At 36.8% G+C, this 21,059-nt stretch overlaps 1 protein-coding gene across 2 annotated transcripts in view; it reads left to right on the top strand.

The window, feature by feature from the left end:
- LOC129567620 (amphoterin-induced protein 2-like) overlaps positions 1-18,001 on the top strand; it is an 84,164-nt gene extending 66,163 nt beyond the window's left edge. Inside the window, exons 2-3 of one of the 2 annotated variants that reach the window (XM_055444718.1) lie at positions 11,112-13,036; positions 14,428-18,001. In XM_055444718.1, the coding sequence (XP_055300693.1) occupies positions 11,398-13,036; positions 14,428-15,281 (2,493 nt within the window). In that variant the 5' untranslated portion in view covers positions 11,112-11,397 and the 3' untranslated portion in view covers positions 15,282-18,001. The remainder of the gene's footprint in view (positions 1-11,111; positions 13,037-14,427) is intronic. The other variant, XM_055444719.1, reaches the window with a different exon arrangement.
- The last annotated feature ends 3,058 nt before the right edge of the window (positions 18,002-21,059 follow it).

The raw sequence follows: 21,059 nt of genomic DNA on the forward strand, positions 1-21,059 counted from the left end.
ATTAAAAATCTCTAATTTGCTTTCTAATTCTCGCCAAGGCGATTAGCTGAAAAGACAATTTCGACTGGAACAAAAGCGACGACGCCGTAATTTTAACGCCATTAATATTTCTATTGTGTTGTCTCCTACTAATCCCTCCACCCTATAGCGCAGTGTTATCGTTTGAGCCACACGCGTTTATCCCACATTTCATTTTTGCAATTTGCACATTTTTTGCCATTCAAAATGACAATTACTCGTTTATTTCAAAGAAGCATTCCAAGAACCTACGTACAGCGATCGGGAAGGAAGGGAGAGGGAGAGAATGATAGAAAGAATCAACGCGCGACGCTTTAAATTTCACTTGATGAAATGAAAAACCTTAAAACAACAATACTTTGATGAAGCTGAACGCATTTATATTTCCCATGAAATACAATCTCGTTGTATCTCACCCTCTGTGGCTCGATAAAGCACAAACGCTACAGTGTATCAATTTGAAATTCTGTTGCTGCGAGCAAGAGTGAGAGGAGCTCAACCGACAGAGATGACATAAGCGAGAAGTTTGTTTCAAAATTGCGCAGGGGATGGGTGGAGTATGTGTGTGGGAACTTATGAAAGCAAACCGGAATCATCATCGTTATCAAAATGAAGGTAGCAACTGACAATCAATGAAAAACTTCCATGATTGGCACATTTATGTCATTCGAACGATAGAGAGAGAGATTGTGCTATTCGTGCATTTGTGTATTGAAAAACCTTTCATTGATTTGACAGTTATGTGAAAGCAATCGAGAGGGAGAAGCGAAGAAATAGAAGAAAAACGCGCGTCTCGTTAAAGTTCAATCTCCCACCAAGAAAATTTGAATGACAGCAGAATTCAATTTGAATTGAGTATCGACTACCTTAGTGCCAGGAAAATCGCTTAAACTAACAACGAGGAAGGCAAGAAAAACAAATCGATTTTTACCTACTATTCCTGTTGCCATAAGCAAAATGATGTACCAGTTTCAAATGATTTAAATACAACACTGGGACTGATGATGGTGTAGTTAAGCAGAGCGGTCCGAGTCAGTCGGTCGGAACTGGCTGAGAAAAATAACACACCACCGGGAGAGAAAGAAAATGAGATAACAAACAATTGGATTAATCCAATTGATTTTCTGTTACACTTGATAGGCTCTAGTTGAAAGTGTTGTTAATCGAAAACCTAACTGGGGGCAATCTACTCTATGATTCCGATGAAACGCCACGACCACACAATGAAATTGTCTATTTTACAGAATAAATAAACAAACAACCACAACAAAGGCATTAAAATGTGTGCTGTGGCAACAGAAACAACAACGACACCAACAACAGCAGCAGAAGCAGCAACAAAAACAATGGCAGCGGATAAAGAGTGGGAGCTACGCGTAGCAAAGTTACAAGCGCAAATAAACTCGTATACTTCATATTTCGTCCTAATTACTTTTACCGCATTCGATTCATGTCATAGATAAGGCTGTTGAGTTGAGCACATATAGCACAACAAAATCCTCGTAGCATATATAGATTATTTGGTGGCAACGTCAGCCGATGTTAAAAGTTTCCCTTGAAATAAAACAAATGTCCGTACATGTATGTATGAATTTCAGTAGTTGATATAATATTATATTATAAGCCTATACTAGCAAGAATTGACTATATTTTCCGCACGTGTTTCGTGTGACATCGCGTCATATTTCCATTTTCGAATATTGTCATGCATTTGGCAAAGTGTGTGCTCTACATTCAATTCTCTAGTGAAACTCAATTTGAATGCTATTTTTAGTCAAAAGCCATATTGAATACATACACACAAATTGTTAAGACGTTTCAACCGCAAACATATTGAGAATTTGGAGCTGAAAGTGGTCGTTCGTTCGTCTTATTTTTTCTTGTCTCGGTGTTAAATGTTGTGACGGCGTCACTTTATGATACACTTCAGTCTAGTTTTATTGAATTTTACACGGCATTTTTCGCTGTCGTGGCTGAAAATGACTGACTGACTAGGTGACTTGCACTGTTCCATGGTGTGTGTGTATGTCTCACATTGGTTATATATATGTGAGCTCACATCGACTGGTAAATGCAAAACGTAAACAAATATTAGCACCAAACAAATAATAAAACACCAAACACTTGTATTATTTGTTGGTTTTGATGGTTGTTTATTTAAATAAATACGACTCCAACACGAAAACCCCAAACAAATTGATAAGCTTCAGTAAACGTACAAATGCTTAAATTGTTGTACGATGTGGATATTAAAACGAATGGCTTCTACCTTTCGGGTTGTGTAAGTGTGTGTGTATGTGTGGTAAAGGTGATGTTTACCATGTTACCGAATCAATTCAGTCTTTGAATTCACCGAAAGTAATGTAATTAAGAGTTATTACACCGACATGAAGAGCAATACAATGTATGGCACAGAGAATACATAGACATCGCAGACGCATACGTTGTCACAAATAAGTAAAAAATGAAGAACGATAAGAACGAGACATGCAACAAACTGACTACTTTAATTTACACCAAACGTACACACATCATGACTGATGATTTATTTTTGGTATACGTGCTTTCGTTCATTTACTACTGTTAGCTAAACTGAGAATAAACATGCAATTATTTTTGGTCAATAAAATGTCATGCCAAAACACAGACACTGAGAGACATCAGTATCATTTTACCTCATATACACACAAACTTTTTTGATAGCATAGAGAGCAAACGCGTGAAGTAGAGGAAGATGTGCAACGAGAACGAGAACAAGAACAAGATAGAGGAGAACGGGTGAACGAAAGCGAGCGCGAGTGGCAGCAGTAAAATCGCGAAATAGGATTTGACTATTAAAACTTTTTGTGCGGGGCGCATAAAAAAAGACGAGCTGAAAGTAATAATTGTAATTATGAACTTTTGGAAGTAACATCTGCGAAATACTAACAACCAACAAATCTCAATATTTTATACGCACACACACTTTTTTCTACCGCTTTGCAGCGAGCAGTTGAGAGATCTTTTCGAAAGTTTTTAACCTTTTAATGGCAAATGAACAAATGATTGCGGCAGCAACGAAAAACAAGAACAACAAACTTTGTTCGCCCCATATTTGTACAAATATGTGTGTGTGTGAGTGTGTGTCTGAAGTATTTTGCTCGCAAGCGCAACTGGCTCGAAGTACAGTCTTCTGCCCGAAGATAGAACGAAGAAAACGTAACAAAACTAAACTGTCTTTAGTAAAGACATCCAGATTTATTAAAGAGATTCAAATATAAATGCGATAAAAGAGTTCTCGCGTAATGACTTCTAAGACACTGGGCGAATAGCGATGGGCAAAAGCTGCTTCGTCGCCTGGGAAACAGCTGCTCGCATCGTTTTTTGCGTGTTTTTCCCCTATATTGAATCTATAACCTTTTTTTTTCGCTGGCAAAAGAGGAACACAATCGTGCCGTTTATGTAATAAGTCATTTGTATTACTTGAAAGGAAAACACTAGCCAGAGATAGGGCTAATGTAGAGATTGCACATCAATCCCGCTCTATGAATATGATTTTATGCAGATTGATGTCGCTAAGATAATACATACATTTCGGCGGAAGATGTGGGTGCTTTTGTCAAAAGCACAAGCATTTCACATGTAAAGTTAAATGAACCACGTAATTGGTACGGTTTGGACCCAGTTTCCGTAAAATTGTGTGCGGTGGGCACCGAAAGAAAATAAAGCTCAAAACACTGCGTATCTCTCCATCTCTCTCTCTATTTTATGATTTATTTTGGGGTCAGAAGCTCAAGCATCCTAAATAAACATCGACGTTTCGATATGTAAATTCTCACTTTGCGCTCATGTTCTCTATCGTTCCATCCATTGACGATACAAAATTTGCATTAGAAAGTCATTCAATAAATTCAGCGGCGCATCGAGGCTCACATATCATAAGTCAGAAATGGGCTAGATATCCGATTGGTCCACAGAAGAAAAAAACAACAACCATCTCTCTTCTTGCAACGTTCAACGAGAAAAAAAATTCACGTTAAAGGGGAAGATGGAAAGAAAAATTGTTCCCATAACAATAAATCAATTTGAAAATTTTCATAAAAGCAGCACGCACCACAATCGCCTTTCAAACGCACTGACTCAAGCACATTCTTATTCGTCCATTTCCATGTTATTATTTCTCAATTTATTTTTTTTTCTTCACTGTTCGCTTTTTAAGCGTTTTGGATTTGCATGCATTGAGTAGATTGTGTGTGTGTATGTACTGCCAGAGACTTGTGCCGCCGAAAAAAAAGATGGTTTAGGTTAATCGGTTTGAAGCGATTGTGATGGAAATGAATTTCTTCCGCATATTATGGAAAGAGCAATAGAAAAAAGGGTGGAATTTCAAGCGTCGCAATCATGTTCTTCGTACTTGTGTTTTTCTTTCCTCCACTTGCTCTTGTTTTCTTCTTTGCTATCTTACTTTGGCCGTTGTTGTGGTTTAGCGAATTACTAGCATTGTGGATTCAGAAAAAAAAGAAGAAATGTTTACTTCGTCTCGGTTGAAACACATGCAGTTAAACACTTCGATATCTACTGCGAATCACCAACTTTACTCGCTGTGTATGTGCCATAGCACAATGGCGCGCCTCACTTCCAGGCCGAAAGCTTCATGTTTTATGAATGCGACCATTCCATATGCAAAATCAAAAACACAACCAAGAAAACGACAACGTAGACGGCGACGACGACGCTCGTAAATAATGCACAAAGTGTGCAAACACCAAAGAAAAATGATGTATGTGCTCGTGCATTTAAATATTCTGTTTATATTTTTCAATAAAATAACGAGAAAAAAAAAAGAAAAAGTAAAATACGAGCGGATTTTTTTCTTCTCTTCGTCTTCTGCTTCTTCCTCTTCATTTTGCCATGGCTCCTTCATCCGCCCGCTCTCCTTTGCTACGATTCATTCTGTCCGAAAATTGTATGAATACGATATGAAATTGAATATATATGATGGAAAAAAATTCTCGTATTATTGACACACAAAAGAAAATTGAAAATAAAACGAGGAGAAAGTTGCGTTAAGTTGATTGGCACTAAGGTCTCGTTTATACGACCCGCACACAACGAATGTTTCGCTCGCTTTCTCTTTCGTTCCCTCTGTCGAATGTGCATATATCCTAGATTCAATTGGAAAACGATTCGAACGTGGAAAACGTTGTTTTGTGGCAAAAAAAAAGTGGAAGAAAAAAGATTCGTGTTTCTATAGTGAAAAATGAGCCACTCCTCTGCATTTCCACATAATTCAAATCGATTGAAGCAGAATGAAATAAATATATGAGAAGAAATGAAAAAAATAACTCGAAACCAAACAACAACAACAACAACAAAAACCTAAAGCAATAAAATAAAAATCACTTTGCATTGTCGAATATCATGTGGCTTACACGAAATAAGTATATGTTATTCGCTCAGCTTCACGCTGCCACTTTCGTATTTCGCTGTAACTTTTTCGCATTGTTCATCATTTTTCCCGTGGTTTTTTTCTTCTTCGTCAGTTTTGGCAGACAAAATCGGATGAGAACGACCGAAAGTGAGACCGAACGAGATAGCGATGGTGTGCAATACTGAATCTAATAACCTCGTAACAAGGTCAAAAGAAATATTACAAAAATTCACCCAATTTCATTCATCTCAAATTCACTTCCAGTTATTGTTTAGCATTCCTCGAAATTGAAAGAGCAACCGCACTCTATACCACTGTAATATATCAAATTCGTTGTGTCTTCCTATGTTTATTGGCTTGTTCATCAGTAGCGAAATAAATACTGATAGAAAATTGGGAAAATAAATCGTAGGTCGCGAGCCTCTGTATACACGTTGCTAATAAAGCAGTTTCACAATAAAATATGTAGCTCTAACTCTCTTGTTGGCTGAAATCACAATGACGAACTCCAAACATCAGAACAAGGTAGAAAAAGCCCATGTAATTGATAAAAGATTTTTTTGTCTGCTTATGATAATTTTTTCTCGGATTTTGAATGATGTACATACATCAATATGAGTGATAAAGAGAGCGTTTTTGAACAATGTAATAGATGCCAAGTCAACATGGCGTTCGGGGAAAGTCAAGAGCTGTAGGTTTGAGTGACAGAGTGTGAGAAAATGAGGGAAGAGTGAGTGGGGGTAGGGCGAACTGGCAACAGCAAACCTGAATGCACGCTGTTTTCATGATGTATAGTCTGATTATTGCTCATTGTTCTTGAAGGATAACCAGCCTGTGTACACACCAGTGTTGTTAACCTTTTTGACGTGTTTTGATTTTTCCTTTTCCATCGTCGTCGTTGTTATTATTCTGCGCTGCAATTTTCTTTATTTGTGCGGCATCGTTATTAGAGCATGTTTTGAGAGCATGCAAACATATATGTCGCGTCATTAGCAAACCTACCTCATTCCATACTGGATTGAAGTACGCACGTAAGAGCACGTGGTTATTGCCATTGTCTTTATCACTTTTTGCATTAACATTTTTTTTAAACTCACATATTGTGCATTAAAATTTCCTCTTAACTTGGTTTGCATGGCGACAAAACGCCACGAATTTTGATGTTATTGAAATGGAAAAGCGGCTCGATTTCACTATACATGTCAACCGTCAACCAAGTAAAAAGAAAAAGAATAAACATTGAACAGCCAACCGAAATTGCTTTGTGCTGAACAAAGTTACGAAGGACACAAGGACGGCATTTTGTTCTCTCATGCAAAAAAGGATTATTTTTGATATGTATCTTTTGGTTGATGTTGCCATTGTTGATTGTGAGCGGCGCACTGGTCTGCGGTCGTTTGATAAGTATCTACTCCAACTGATTAGTATGCATTTTGTTTGCTATTACGCTGAAGCCATCACAAACATGTGCTTTGTGGTCGTTTGAGGAAATAAATCTGCACATTATCAAATAAATCAACGAACGATGTACTTGCCACTCAAATGAATCATTCGATTGTTCAGTTTGTTGTGTGGTCTTCTTTTCTCTCTCTCTGTCCCATTCTCTTCCTCTTCCTCTCTCCCTCTCTTTCGTAATTGTGTTCATTCGAGGGATCACATCGCGATTGTTTGCATTGGTTCTCGAGTGCTTGAAAATGCGAGCCATCTGAGGATTTCGAAAATCCATCGCAAGTGCCATTCGAATGATACTCACAAACACACAAAGCGCTCATACAATAGACTTCAAGCGATGCGCAAACATTGAACGGAAAAACAAAGAGAGAGAGAGAGAGAGAGAGAGAGATAGAAAGAGAAAGAAAAAATAGCGTTGGAACAAACAAAAAAACCCGCCAAACCGTGAACACTCATAATAGGAAACAAGTCCGATGAGGTGCTTGTAATGAGAAATAAAGTGGGAATTACGCAATTTAACTGTGAATTGATCTCAAAGACGATTTCTGTTTCCATTGACTCGTCTTTTGTGGTGCATTTTCACTAGGAATCAAACTAATTTTCGTTACATGTATTAGTGGTTTTGTGTGGCGCAAACACACAAAAAGAGGGGTATAAACTTCAATCACACTTCAGCTCAAGACTTTGTGAATAATGAATGCACGTTGTGTCTCTTTAGTGAATACACTTTTTCAAGCTTGATTCATTTGGCATGGAAAATGTTTGCATTGGTTTTTCATTGAAGGATTCAGCGATTCACAATAAGTACGCTTCAATTTTTGGCTTTTATGCAAAGAAATCTCTCTCGCCGCTCCTTTCAATGTGATTGAATGAAGTTTAATTTGTATTCACGTCCGGAGCGAACAAAAGATAGAAAAGGGAAAAGGAGAGAGTATCTAATCGAACCGTTTCAAACGGAATGCATAATGAGAGCAAAGCGCGCGCATTCAAAAAATAAAAAAAACATCACAAGCCATTTATTTATGCAGAATTTTTTTTTGCTTCGGCTTTTGAGGTCATGTTCATTCGCAATCTCACATTTTCGTGTCGAGATTATTTTGGCGCATTTCACCATTTGTTTCCGCCTTCCAGTTGTGTTTCAACATCGCACATGAACACGTTCCAACCAGAGACAGAGCGAGCGAGAATTTTGAGCATTCACGTATGCCGAATAACATTTGAATGAATTCAGAATGGATGAATTTCTGGTGTCGAGCTAAACCATAAAAAAGAAGAAAAAAAAAGCAGAAGAAACCTGCACAAAAGTACGCGCTCACACGACGAAAGGAGCAAGGGAAAATGTAGCAAGCAATTCGTATTAAAGGAATCGGTAAATTGATTGGACGACGATATATACAAATTGAGCGAAGCGACCATAGATGTTTAGAAAGCGATTGGATCTCGTCAGAGCAAAAATGGCAAATAATCATCATCATTTGAAAAATGAATATAAAATGACCCATGAAAAGGTTTCATTTGAGTTGAAAACTGTCGAGGAAAAAAACCTTTTTCGCTCCCTTGTTGCCTCGAATTTTTTTTCTTCCGTCAGTTTTTCGGCGATGGAATAAAGAAGAAATTCTTCGAGATCGCAGCAGGCAAGCGAAAGAATTTCGGAAAAGGAAAAAGCGTGTAGCAAATAAAAACAGTTTTTTATTCGACATATTTGATTGTGCAGCATACAAAAGAATGTGTTCACTATAAAAATATTGAGATATTCCCAAGCAACACCAAATTGAATGAAGCCAGTTGGATTTTTTTTCTCTTTGGAAGATGTTTCTTCTTGAAGACCTGAGCAAAAGCTATTGCATTGATATTTTGAGTTTTCTCGTTCTGTTGAATTCTCAGATTTAATGCACAAAAGCAAATAGTAAGAATGAAAAATTATTTCGGTCAAAATATTTATTATTATGGGAGAAAATATTCGTCATTTTCTTTGTGGAATTGCTTTGAACTCGTGGTGCGAGTAGGTCATAGAAATGTGTTGAAGAATCTGTTGAGAAATAGTGCAATTTGAAAGGAAAAACGGGAAAAATAAATCCTCGATTCAATTTTGCATCATCATTTTATTCCGCTGAAAAAGTGAATGGAGTGTTTTTTGGGGATTTCGCCATGCAAATTGCACACACTAGTGACACACATTCCTTTTGCTTTCGCTTTAGATTCCGACTACATCTCGAATTCCACACGAATACAACATACCAAATTTTCTCTCTCTCTTTATGTTATATGCGTTTCTTCCCTCATCGTATGTGCTGTCGAAGCGTTGCAGCTGCGACCGAGAAAAATGTACGATAAAGTACTTGAAAGATTTTGCGAATAAAATCGAAATAACGTTTTTATCTTGGGACTGACACGTACCTTGATTATGTAGTAAAACCACCCATCGATATGAATTTTATATGGCTCATCAAATGGGATTCCGTCTTTTCCCGCCCGCCATTTCCACGGGCTTTCGTTTGTTTTTCGTGAGTTCATTCGACGTCATGTACTTTTATTCTCCCAATTCAATCACAATTATGCAACAGAAAGTTCTCTTCCCTGGTGTGTATGTGTGTGTGTGTGCTTGTTGATATGACCCAAGCAATCAAGATTCAAACGAAAATATCAAATTTGTTTGTCCGTCTGTTGCTGATGATAACTTGTTATCATTTCCCCGATGTGTTGAAAGAGACAGAGTGAAAGCAATTATATGTCGAACAAAAAAAATGCATGTCCAAACTGTCAATGAAATCTGCTCTTTGTTCGTTACATAATCATTCACAACGTGATACCATTTGTTTGCTGTGATTAATTATATAGAATTTTGCATTTGGTTCCGAAATGAAGACATGAACGATTTGACGATTGCCACGATGAATGTGACAACGACAATTGAGTTGTAAATGCGACCCCTCTCAGTGACATCCCCATAATTTTCGTACGAGTAAATTGAAACCAACATTATAATTCATTGCCAACAATTTGTATCACGTTGAGCCGTACGCGCTCTTTTATCACACTGTTAATGGACCAGCCAGTCACATTGATGCAAAAAGAATATATGCAATCAGATAACGGAATGGCTGAATCTAATAACATTCGATTAAGATACATGATCGGTAGAATGGATTTCGATTTCGACGATTCTGAATGGTTTCAATACAATTTCAAAGAAACGAACATTCGATAATGGCTTTTCGGAGATAGTACTTTGAATATTTCAAGCTAAAACGATGACTGGACAAAGTGTTAATTCTCATCAATTGTCACGTTTAAATAGTTTTCAAGTCTTCGTTGTGTATTCAATGACAAATGTGTTGGTCAATGTTTCAATTTAATTACCCCAAACTAGGCAGTTTAGGCTTTTAATTAAAAGTTACCTTTGTCATACGCGTTTGGTAGGTTAAGGAAAAGGTCGAAGCATGAATGCTTACCCGGATGAACGCGATAGGCGTTGATGAAAGCCAAAAGTCGTCCGATGAGGCTTCCATAATTTTTATGTACATTTTAAATACCGAACGCCTAGGCTTTCATTGCTATTCTCACTTCTTTCGTGCATTCATAGCAATGAACGCTTAGCATTTAAATATGTCTCTTTAAAATGTACATACAAATTATGGAAGCCTCATCGAACGACTGTAGGCTTTCATCAACGCCTATCGCGTTCACCCGGGTAGACTTCAAATTTGTGTATGGCTGAAATCAATTGACAGGTTAAATCATGACATCCAAGATAAATCCATTTAATTTAAAACACTACATGGTAGTTTCGGTCACAAACCCATTGTGTACTCTAACATATTTACTCAGATTATCGATTATTTGAACTCCGTGTACAGATATAACATCATTTCACCGTTTATGAATATTGTCTTGGGCCAATAATATTGTTCCAATTTTTAAAAAAAGAAGTCATAGAATTTGTTTTGTTCATTTATTTCCGGTAGTTTATGTTTATGATGCTTTTAAAATAATAACGGTTGACATTGACATTTCTTGGACTTTAAGTGTATTAGTGGAAAATTAGTTCTGGGAATTCGTTGAAGAAAATTCCAAAGAGCTTAATTATATTTTTGTTTGTTTCGATTGAATGGAAAACTCACTCAATCGAATTCGAATTGTAATTATAATTTACCCTAAAATTTACCATTTCCGCTTTCATTTTTGGTATTAACATTGAAATTTTCTAACTCGTTCCATTGTTTCGTTTCAGGCAATACAAACGGCAAAGAGAATTACTGCTTGGCTGTTCCCGTTTCTAATTGATTTCATCGACAAGGACCCAAAATTGCAACGACGAACACACCGCAAAATGATATTACCATTGAAACCGACCGGTTGAACTCTCGAAACAACAAAAATGAACGGAAAGTTCAAGTGTTTGATAACAAAGAGTCGACAAAGAAAAACAATGTATTAAAGTGACAAACTAACAAACAAACAAAAGACTTTTAAGAACTTGAAATTGACTTTTGAGACAATTGAAAGCGAGCACGCAAATGTTACCAAAAATGAATAAATTTCTACGGGTTTTCAGTGTATTTGGTGTGTTTGTGATGGCGATACCATTTGCTCAACAGTCCGACTGGCTGACGGAGTGTAGTGTATGCAAATGCAAATGGAATTCCGGTAAAAAGACGGCCGACTGCAAGAATACGGCAATCACCCGAGTGCCGATCGGTTTGAGCGTTGAACTACAGGTGCTCGATTTGTCCAATAACTTTTTACCGGAAATTGCGTCGTCCGAATTTGCCGCAGCCAATCTACGAAATTTACACAAACTATTCGTACGAAATGCCACATTAAAGCAAATTAATCGTGACAGTTTGAAAGGTTTGGAGATCCTAATTGAATTGGATCTATCGTATAATCTGTTGGAAGTGCTACCGCGTAGTGTATTCAATAATTTAGTTAAACTGCGAGCCCTTATGCTCAACAACAATAAACTGAAGCGACTGGAGGACGGTCTGTTTCGTAATTTGAAATTTCTCCATAAAATCGAATTGAAAGAGAATCAATTGATGCACATTGAAACGCGAGCATTCACCAATTTACCCGTACTGACGCAAATCTATTTGGATGGCAATCAATTGACCGTTCTGCGACGCGAATGCTTTCAGCATTTGGAAAAATTGACGGGTCTGTCATTGAAACAGAATCCATGGAATTGCACGTGTGAATTGCGTCCATTTCGGGATTTTACGTTCGAACAAAATTTGTATACGCCACCAACGGACTGCTTTTATCCGGAGAATTTACGTGGTACACTGTGGACGGATGTACCACTTGAGGCGTTTGCATGTCGGCCTAAAATTCTATTCCCATTAATTGGCGAAGCAACAATTAGTTCGTATAGTGAGAATGCGACCATAACGTGCCGCATTCATGCGTCGCCAAACACTGTAATTACCTGGACTCATAATAAACATGCGCTGAGCAATTATCCAAAGCGAATTTTCATTAAAAACCTATCGGAATCAGCGAGTGCCCATGACTCAAGTGAAATTATCACATCCGAATTGACAATTTTGAGCGCGCGTCGAACTGACGAAGGCATGTACACGTGTACAGCACAAAATGTTGGCGGCAAAGCTGAAATCGATATACAATTGTTGGTAGGGCGTGATGGTAACGGGATGCTATTTATAACGAATCAAATGCTTTTTGTGTTGTGTTTAATGGCCGTGGGTCTGTTAATAGTCTCTCTGGTTATTATGATTGTTACCTGTTGCTATTGTCGCAAATTCAAAAATCTCATTAAACATGATTTGGACGATGGCATGAATGGCATCAGCCTCGGAGCTGATGGCACACTCAATGGCACTAATGGAAAAAAGCATTTCCAGGCGATTAAATTGAATTCATTTAATAATGCCACCATGATTGGAAACGGAAGCTGTGTTGTGGGCAATACAATGGTTGTTAACGGCATCGACGATGACACCGATGCCGATGTGATAGCGAATAAAAACGGTGGCATTAAAATTACCAACGACTCGGATATGGAGAAATTTGCATCGATCGAATTCAATCGTACAAACATCAAATTGGATACTAGATCGGATACAATTCGAGCTGATACACACGACGCCAACAAATCGCACATCAATCTAAGCGATAAAAAATCGGATACGTCAGGTGAGTTGATATCCATTTACAGAAATCATATTTTGCCACGTTTGCTCTTTGTTTTCACTGGTATCGTGGTCACTATCCATTTTCTATTGTGCACTGAGCTTTTGAAATGGCTTTGGGGCATTTTATGGATTTCGGTTTTGCTTTTCTTTTTCTAACTATTGTTGGTTTTGTGTGAGTATATCGGTTTTCATTGTTGCTACGTAAACTGACGCTCCATTTACGAAATCCAATAATAGCTTTTTTGATACCATCGAATTTATATAGCATTGCTGGCAGCTACCGAATGTTTTCATTCCATTTGCAGTTCATACATAGCAACTAGTCTATGCAATTTGCAGCGTGAAGTCAGAAAAAACCATTCGATGCTATCGATGCAGATTAAAAATTAGTTTTATTTACTAAAAACCACCGAAAATTGGCACATATGCAATGAAAAGTGCATTAAAATGAAATAACAAAAGAAAAACACGTTCATTGTTATTGCGCTGACTAATTGGAGCAACGTATATTTGCACATACATGCATATGCTATATGCTATATAAACATGTTTTACGTAATTTTGAGAGCATGCAGCTAATTGATTCGATGCGATTAAGCAAACCGAGCGAGTTTAAAGATAACGCCCTCTTTGTAATTAGTTTTTAGCCGTGAAATTTAATCGGTTTCAATTATTAACGAAGCCCTTAATTGATGTGAAACATCAAATTTCTGATGATTACAATACCAACAACCATCTTCGACATAATTGAAAACCTTTTTCCAATCGAAAGTCTATTCGTGTATTCCAATCAGAGGTCGCAAATTCACCACTGATCTTTCTTTGCGCAAGAAGTGGGATTAAATCGTAAAATCGATCAATATTTAAACTAGAGCAAGAGCTGTAACTTAACTGAAAAACCGATTTTCGAATTAATTTCCCAAGCGCATCAGCCCCAAAGCCTTCAATGGAAATTGCATTGAATTCAAAATATGTGCATAACAGGTTACATCGTAAAGTAATCAGAAACTGTTTTGGAAAAACCAGATTGTGGCAGAAAAAAAGCAGTTGAAGCAGCAGCAGCAACAACATCTCCGGCTCGTTTATCTGTGTGTATATTTTCGCTGTGTGTGAAAATTAAATTTTAATCGAATTATGCAGCGCGCCAGAAATTAAATATGCAAACCACACAATCTCATGCAGATTCGTGGCGTTGATTGAAATTTTCAACTAGTTCTCGTAAAACGAGCACCACGAACAAATGAACGCACACTGTACACCGTACGGGCAAAAACTAATATCTTCACTTTTACAAAATACGAAAACTACGAGAGTGAATTTCAAATTGGTTTTAATCATGTGTGTATTTTGTCTCTACCCCCCCTCTCTCTCTCTGTCTCCCTTCTATTTCAGATGTTCGATTGCATCAAATCGTGTCAACGTCGTCAAGCGGTGGTGTCATTGGATCACCGAGTCGTCAAATGTTTGCATCGTCCAACGAACAATCACTGCATCATCAACAGACGATGCAACGGCATACAGACTCACGTCTTCCACCCGATCTTCTCGCGTACGGCCAACATCAATCATTAGTTTCACAAAGTAGTTTAAAGAACAGTAGCAGCAGTAGCACCGGCAGCAGTACATCGACAGCAATCTTGGACCATCGAATTCAAACCACACACAATGGCAATAACAGCAACAACAACAGCAACAGTAGCGGAAGCAATCGCTTTGCTTTCGCCTTTACCGACGATAGACTGAGTGAGAATTTGGACGACGACGATGACGATGTAACGGATATGCAACAATTATTTGTGCGTCATACGCCCATCGAAGAGCCCGACCTAAGAATTTATCATAACGATAATGTCATAGCAAAAACGAGCAAATCATATGCAAAATTAAATTCACCATCGCCCACGATATCAACACATTCCATGATGTTGGCAACGAATAAATTAACAGCTGCCAATCCAACGCATCGTACCACAAATATTTATGAATTAACACCGGCATCGACCATCCTGAACACCAACTACAGCAGCAGCAGTAGCAGCAGCGCTGGCGTCAGCAAACACTATTCAACCAACAAAACAAATCCATCGAAAACGTCAACGCTGCAGCAAATGCATCCCAAAGTCACCAAAGTTATAGATAATGATAGCGGCATAAATTGTAAGCCACGACAATCAGTTGTCCGAACATCACCGTCATTCAGCTTCCTGTCGACCGGCTACAATCAACAACCAGATAATTTTCTATGATGCTTCGGCCAATTGTCCAATTTTGTAACTGTTGAAACAAAATTTATTGTCCATATTACCTTTTAAATGTAAATGCTCAGCTCATTCCGTATTGAAATGTAAAAGTTTTACCGGATTTTTTCTTCTTCAAACAATGAATTGAATGAATAATAATTTTTAAGTAAAAAATGGGTATTCATTCATTAGAGGCGGCTGTCATTTTACATGGATTGATTGAAAAATATACATATTTGGGGCAACAAAACAAATGAATATACTATTTTTTTCGGTGGCCTTTTTATCTCTTTTTCTCTTCTATATTTGCCGTGATCTGAACAGAAATTAAATTAATCCTGAATTGCTTTTCGCCGTTAATGGCGTTTGATTGCATTTTTGTTACATTGAGTTCGGAAATAATTCAATGTAAAACAATGGATGGGAAAAAAGGCAGCTCTCAACAGAAAATCAATATATATATTTCCTGTTACTATTTCTGTACTACCTTCTGCCTGCCGCTCGCTCGAATTATATGGAAAAAGTCAAAGCCAATGAAGAAAATAAAAACGAATATCTGTGCGGAAATGGAGACCGGTAATAACTTGAGGGCAATAAATGTATGACATTCCAAACGTATTCATGATTTACAATTCATTGTAATTAGTTGCAAGCTGCTGGCTAATTGCTTACTAATTATTATTATATCAAAGTGATTTCAGTGAAATAATTAATGAAATCCATGAATGGGATTGAACATGACCAGGAAAAAAGAATGAAAACCAAAAATCCCATGTTCAAAAATAAAAATATATCGAAATTCCAACGCATGAAATGGTTGTTCATATTTAATGAGAGAATGAGGTAAAAATGTTTTTGTATAATTCATGTGGTGCAATCGACCAAACCAAAGCTTCGACCAGACGTTGTTTTTTTTATGCCCGTTCGGGCTATATAGTTAAAATCTAATGGGACATAAAATTATAGCAAACAATTTCGCCCGGAAGGCGATTACAATAAACAATGTCGTTTTTAGAAGCAAACACGTCTTTTTTTTAGAAGCACGTTATTGTGCTGTAACATTTTCATTAACAATTTAAAACGGGCTCTCGGAAAAAGATCACACATTTGAACTATATGCAGTTACCAACTAGAATCTCTCCGAAATCATTTCATTTCAAAACACATAACAACAACAACAAAAACTAAATTACAAAAAAAAACATTAACCAAATGTAAAGAAAATTATTATTAACTTGGATGTGAAATTTGTTTTATATTTTATGGAAGTGTACCAAATTAAGAGGAAATATATTTAATGGATATTTTAGCAAATAATTCTAGGTAATAATGTGTTAGTTTAGAACAAATAGCTCTAAATTAACTTGAATAAGTAAATAAAATTTCAACAACAGATAAAAGGGGCGGCTTCTGGATGTTTTGTGTCGATATTTCACACATCACAAATGATAGGTGTGATTTCATGGGAATGTATTTCAATGCACGTGAATCGAAATCAACTGACAAATAATAATCAACAGGAAAAATCTCCCGTGCAAAAACCAATAACTATTTGAAATATGAACAATTTTAAGCGAGCTAATTGAATAAAATGGCTCCGCAATACGGCTGAATGTGTCTAGGTAATGTTTAGGCGTGTTTATTGAAAATCGTTGATCCATTATTATCAGCAGTAATTACAACAACTCTATTGAAAACATTTTATTAATTCCATAACCGAATGTGTGTATGTACCATATTTATAAATTCCAACAGCCCACAACAACAACAACATTTACCGCTAGTAAAGCAAAGTAATTACTAATAATAGATAAAAGGGTTTATCAAAAATAACAAACACAAAACATATAATTAACCATATTTACATAGACTGTCATTAAAAACTAAACAACATCCTTCAGCTAATAATAATCCAAAACAATTTTAATAGGGACAATGGTGAAAAATTGAAAATGGTTATGCATGGAACAACTAGTTGAATTATTCAAATGTCGTCACAAAACAGAAAACAGCAACAACTGATAAACGATGGGATCGAAAGGAAATTATATTGATCGAAAGCCTAGTGTAAATACAGACAAATTATATATGACTATTATGTGCGATGTGCCGTGAGTAAAATTATGATCGGATTTTTTTTTTCGTTGGAAATGTAATGACATTAAAGCTCTTCAAGGGTAACACAACTTAAAACTCTAAATTTAGGTTGAATTCTTCCAAGATTTGCTATGAATCCAATATTCATCACTTCCAATTTTATCACAGTACCAATTTATCTTGTTATTCGTCGAAGAAAATCATCACCAATTCTATTGTATCCCACTTTTAGTCCAAAAAAAAAGAAGAATCCAAAAGTCAAACCGTGTTTTCACGGAACAAATCAAAATTTTGCTCACGGTCCATTCCAACTAATTGTACTATAAACTAATTGTAATGAGATTTTAGTTGTCAAATCCGACCCATGATGGGTATTTGCATTTTAAAATTGGAAAAATGGATTTCTTTTTATACACATACAAAAATCTATGGAAATATTTAAACTAATTTAGCTATATAAATTTCATTCTGTCAAAAGAGCAAAGAATTAAAGAGAAATAGACAAATTACAATTGATGGAACAACAACAACAAAGAAAATATACTGTTTGATTAGAGATTGGGCTAATTAAATGATGTATCTATGATATCTAATGTATAAATAAAGAAAAAAAATGTTCAAAGTAAAAACGGTCGTTCGTTTGAAATTTGTCGAAAAAAATTCCAGCTGAATGTAAGAGTTCCTGTGTCGACTCGGAATAATGATTAATAATTCGCATTGTGGTAAGTAGTTGTACGGTATGAACCTTGCATTGAAAGTGGTGAATTTGCTGAAACCACAAGGTAATTAAAATGGACGTGCCTAGTAGACAAATCGTAGTGTGAGTGTGTTCCAATGTGTGAAAATCGATTTTTCAGCTTGAATCCCCAATCTAGATCTGGGGCAGATTCGGCAAATAAATCAGCTGTACGAATTTGTTCGGTGAGTCGAGTCAACGTGAACGTGAACGTGTTTGCACAAACACTCTCCGAGTGTCTGTTCAAATTGGGGTTTCAGTTGTCGTTTGAAATAGATGACCGGCTTGTGAAAACCATAAAATATGCAAACTACATAATCTTCGGTTGCCTGCAAATCGAATTGTAAAAGTTAGGAGCTTAAGACTTCTCTCGGAGCTTGGGTTGTTGCTGTTGTTTTTTCCTAATGTCAAAACACAATGAATTAATGATGTGTAACTGGATGTGTGTGTGTGCGGTGTGTGGATATGGGCAATGAGCCAAACAAAAGCTCACATCAGAGTCCAATTCGAAATAGGCCAGACAGGTGATGGCTAAAGTGGTTTTATTTATTCGATTCGAATGCATTCTATTTTCAGTTGGATCATTTGCAATGAGGTAAGCATATGTACCGCGCACATCATAAAATCGAAACAAAGTTTATTGGTTGGAACTTTGGCCCAGCAACAACCGTGTTGAGAAGAAAGAACGAATAAAAGCAACGGTAAGCGAGTGAAATTTGCAACAATATAGGAAATAAGTTACTAAACTAAACTAACTCAATTCGTCCCAAGCAATTTGCGATTGCGATGTCATTGGATTGTTTTGGTGTTGTACAAAATGAACGACAATATCTCTCTATCTTTCGCTTGGTTCTCGTTGTGCGTTGTGCCCTGCACAGCACCGAAATCGGTGGAGCACTCTTCGAAGACGGAAGCACTCTCTTAGACACATTCTTCGCACACACATAAACACTCACAAAACGGTTGAGTAGCATGTGAGCAGGTACTTTATTTGATTTATGCGCTTTTGCCTGGGTGATAAATAATATATTATATTTTTATTATTACATATTACGGTTTGTAAGTACATACGGCTTGTATGCTATCATGCTGCCACCTCGGTAACATACACATATCGGATATTGAGAATGCGATAAGCAAACGAATCTGACTTAATAATATTGTGTGTTGTTTGGTGTGCGCTCACGTGGCAATAAAGCAGAGACAATTCCAAGCGTTTGAACCTACAAAAAAACAGCGAAAGCGAAAACAGGTGAACAGTGCGATTTTTATTGCATGTACCAGGGAGCTTTAGTTGCTGCAAACATGCGAAACAATGGGATATGTTCAATAATAATAACAGAAGTTTTCATACTGATGAATATTTATCTTGACGTGGTAAAATGTGGTGCGTTTTGTAAATGGGTGAGTGGGCGTGCGCGCGCGCTAGAGAGCGTGAGTGAAACAACACAACACTCAACATGATAAATGCACGGAAATGAAATCGTATTTTCGATCGTCAAACCTAATGTGTGCGCCATTCAAATGTTTTATAGCAGAAAAGTTTCGGTCTTTGTTCAATGCGAAATAAATTTAAGTACCTTGAATCGGAGACAATGCCTAAGATATATACGATATATATAGTATAAATTCAACGTAGCAAACCATATATCGTCGACGAAACACACAACACAAATGGTGGAATATATATTCCCATAATTACGTGCACGTATAGAAAATGGAATGCATTTCATTATGACTATGACTGTGTTGCTTCTTTTTTTATTTATTATATATAAGCCAGTCGGATGGATGTGAAAGAATCGAGTGTCAGAGTCGTCATTTTCGTGAATGAACTGCCGATTTATCACTTGTCGTCGTCGTCATCTTCATCGTTTTATGTTTTCACTGCCATTTCAAAATGTCGCAACAATCACTTTCGTTTGCCTGCTATTATTGCCACTTGACAAAAAAAAAACCTGGGTGCTCTGAATTCGTAGCTTTCGTATATCTTCAAGATGCCATTAGGAAAATGCTTCCTCAATTAAATAACCATTTGGTTAAAAGTTTTAGGATCTTTTGGAAAAAGGTTAGTCGGTTTATGGCCCGAAATCTCTCCGAAAAACTCTTCTGCCCCGCCATTGTGCGCAGCAACGGGCTCTCTGTGCACAGACTTTAATTCGATATTAATTGTTGAGCAGTTTTATCAAAAAGTTTTGATGAAGAAGCTTAAAATTGTCGATCAGACGGATGCAACAATTTTAATTTTACCCAACACGAAATCACTTCACCGCACACTATTTACTCGGGAACTTTCGAAACAATGTCGACTATTTGCATCTCAATAGAAAGTATATAAATATATGTATATTCCAGTTTTTGTAGTGTTCCTTCATGTTTATAATACTTGTGGCATTTTAAATTGAAGTTGATCCGCACGGTCTTTCGCTATCCCATATGAGAAATGATGAACATGGCGAGCATTGTGTCTCTGTAGAGAGAAAAGTCCATTGTTTATCCATTCCAAGCATATGCTAACTTTCAAAGATGCAAACACTACGAAACAAATCATCGCAAAAGAGTGTGTGTATAATAACAACTATTTTTCGTTATCTCATGAATTGTTCATTTTGTGGAATGTCCCTCCGGTGACTATATTATTCTAATATTTTCATCATTTGTCATCAGAGAAAGAGAGATAAAGTGAAACTGGGTCGAATCGATTCATATGCTCATATTTTGTTACACAAAAACACCAACCGAATGGCAATATCATTAATTTGTTTTATTTTGGAAACGCTGTTGAGCTGAGCTGCGCTATGTTGAGCTTAACTTTCTATGAAATCAAATACAGTACACTGTCAGGATTTTCAACATTTTTGTGTTGGTATTTCTGGTAATATCTCCGGATCTCCGTTAGAATACATACACACACAGCACGTCTGCGTTGACAGTTCAATTTTGACGGAGAT

Source organism: Sitodiplosis mosellana, unplaced genomic scaffold, assembly GCF_009176505.1.
Source record: "Sitodiplosis mosellana isolate CC-2019 unplaced genomic scaffold, AAFC_SMos_1.0 Smas_scaffold_12, whole genome shotgun sequence".
Classification (NCBI taxonomy): domain Eukaryota; kingdom Metazoa; phylum Arthropoda; class Insecta; order Diptera; family Cecidomyiidae; genus Sitodiplosis; species Sitodiplosis mosellana.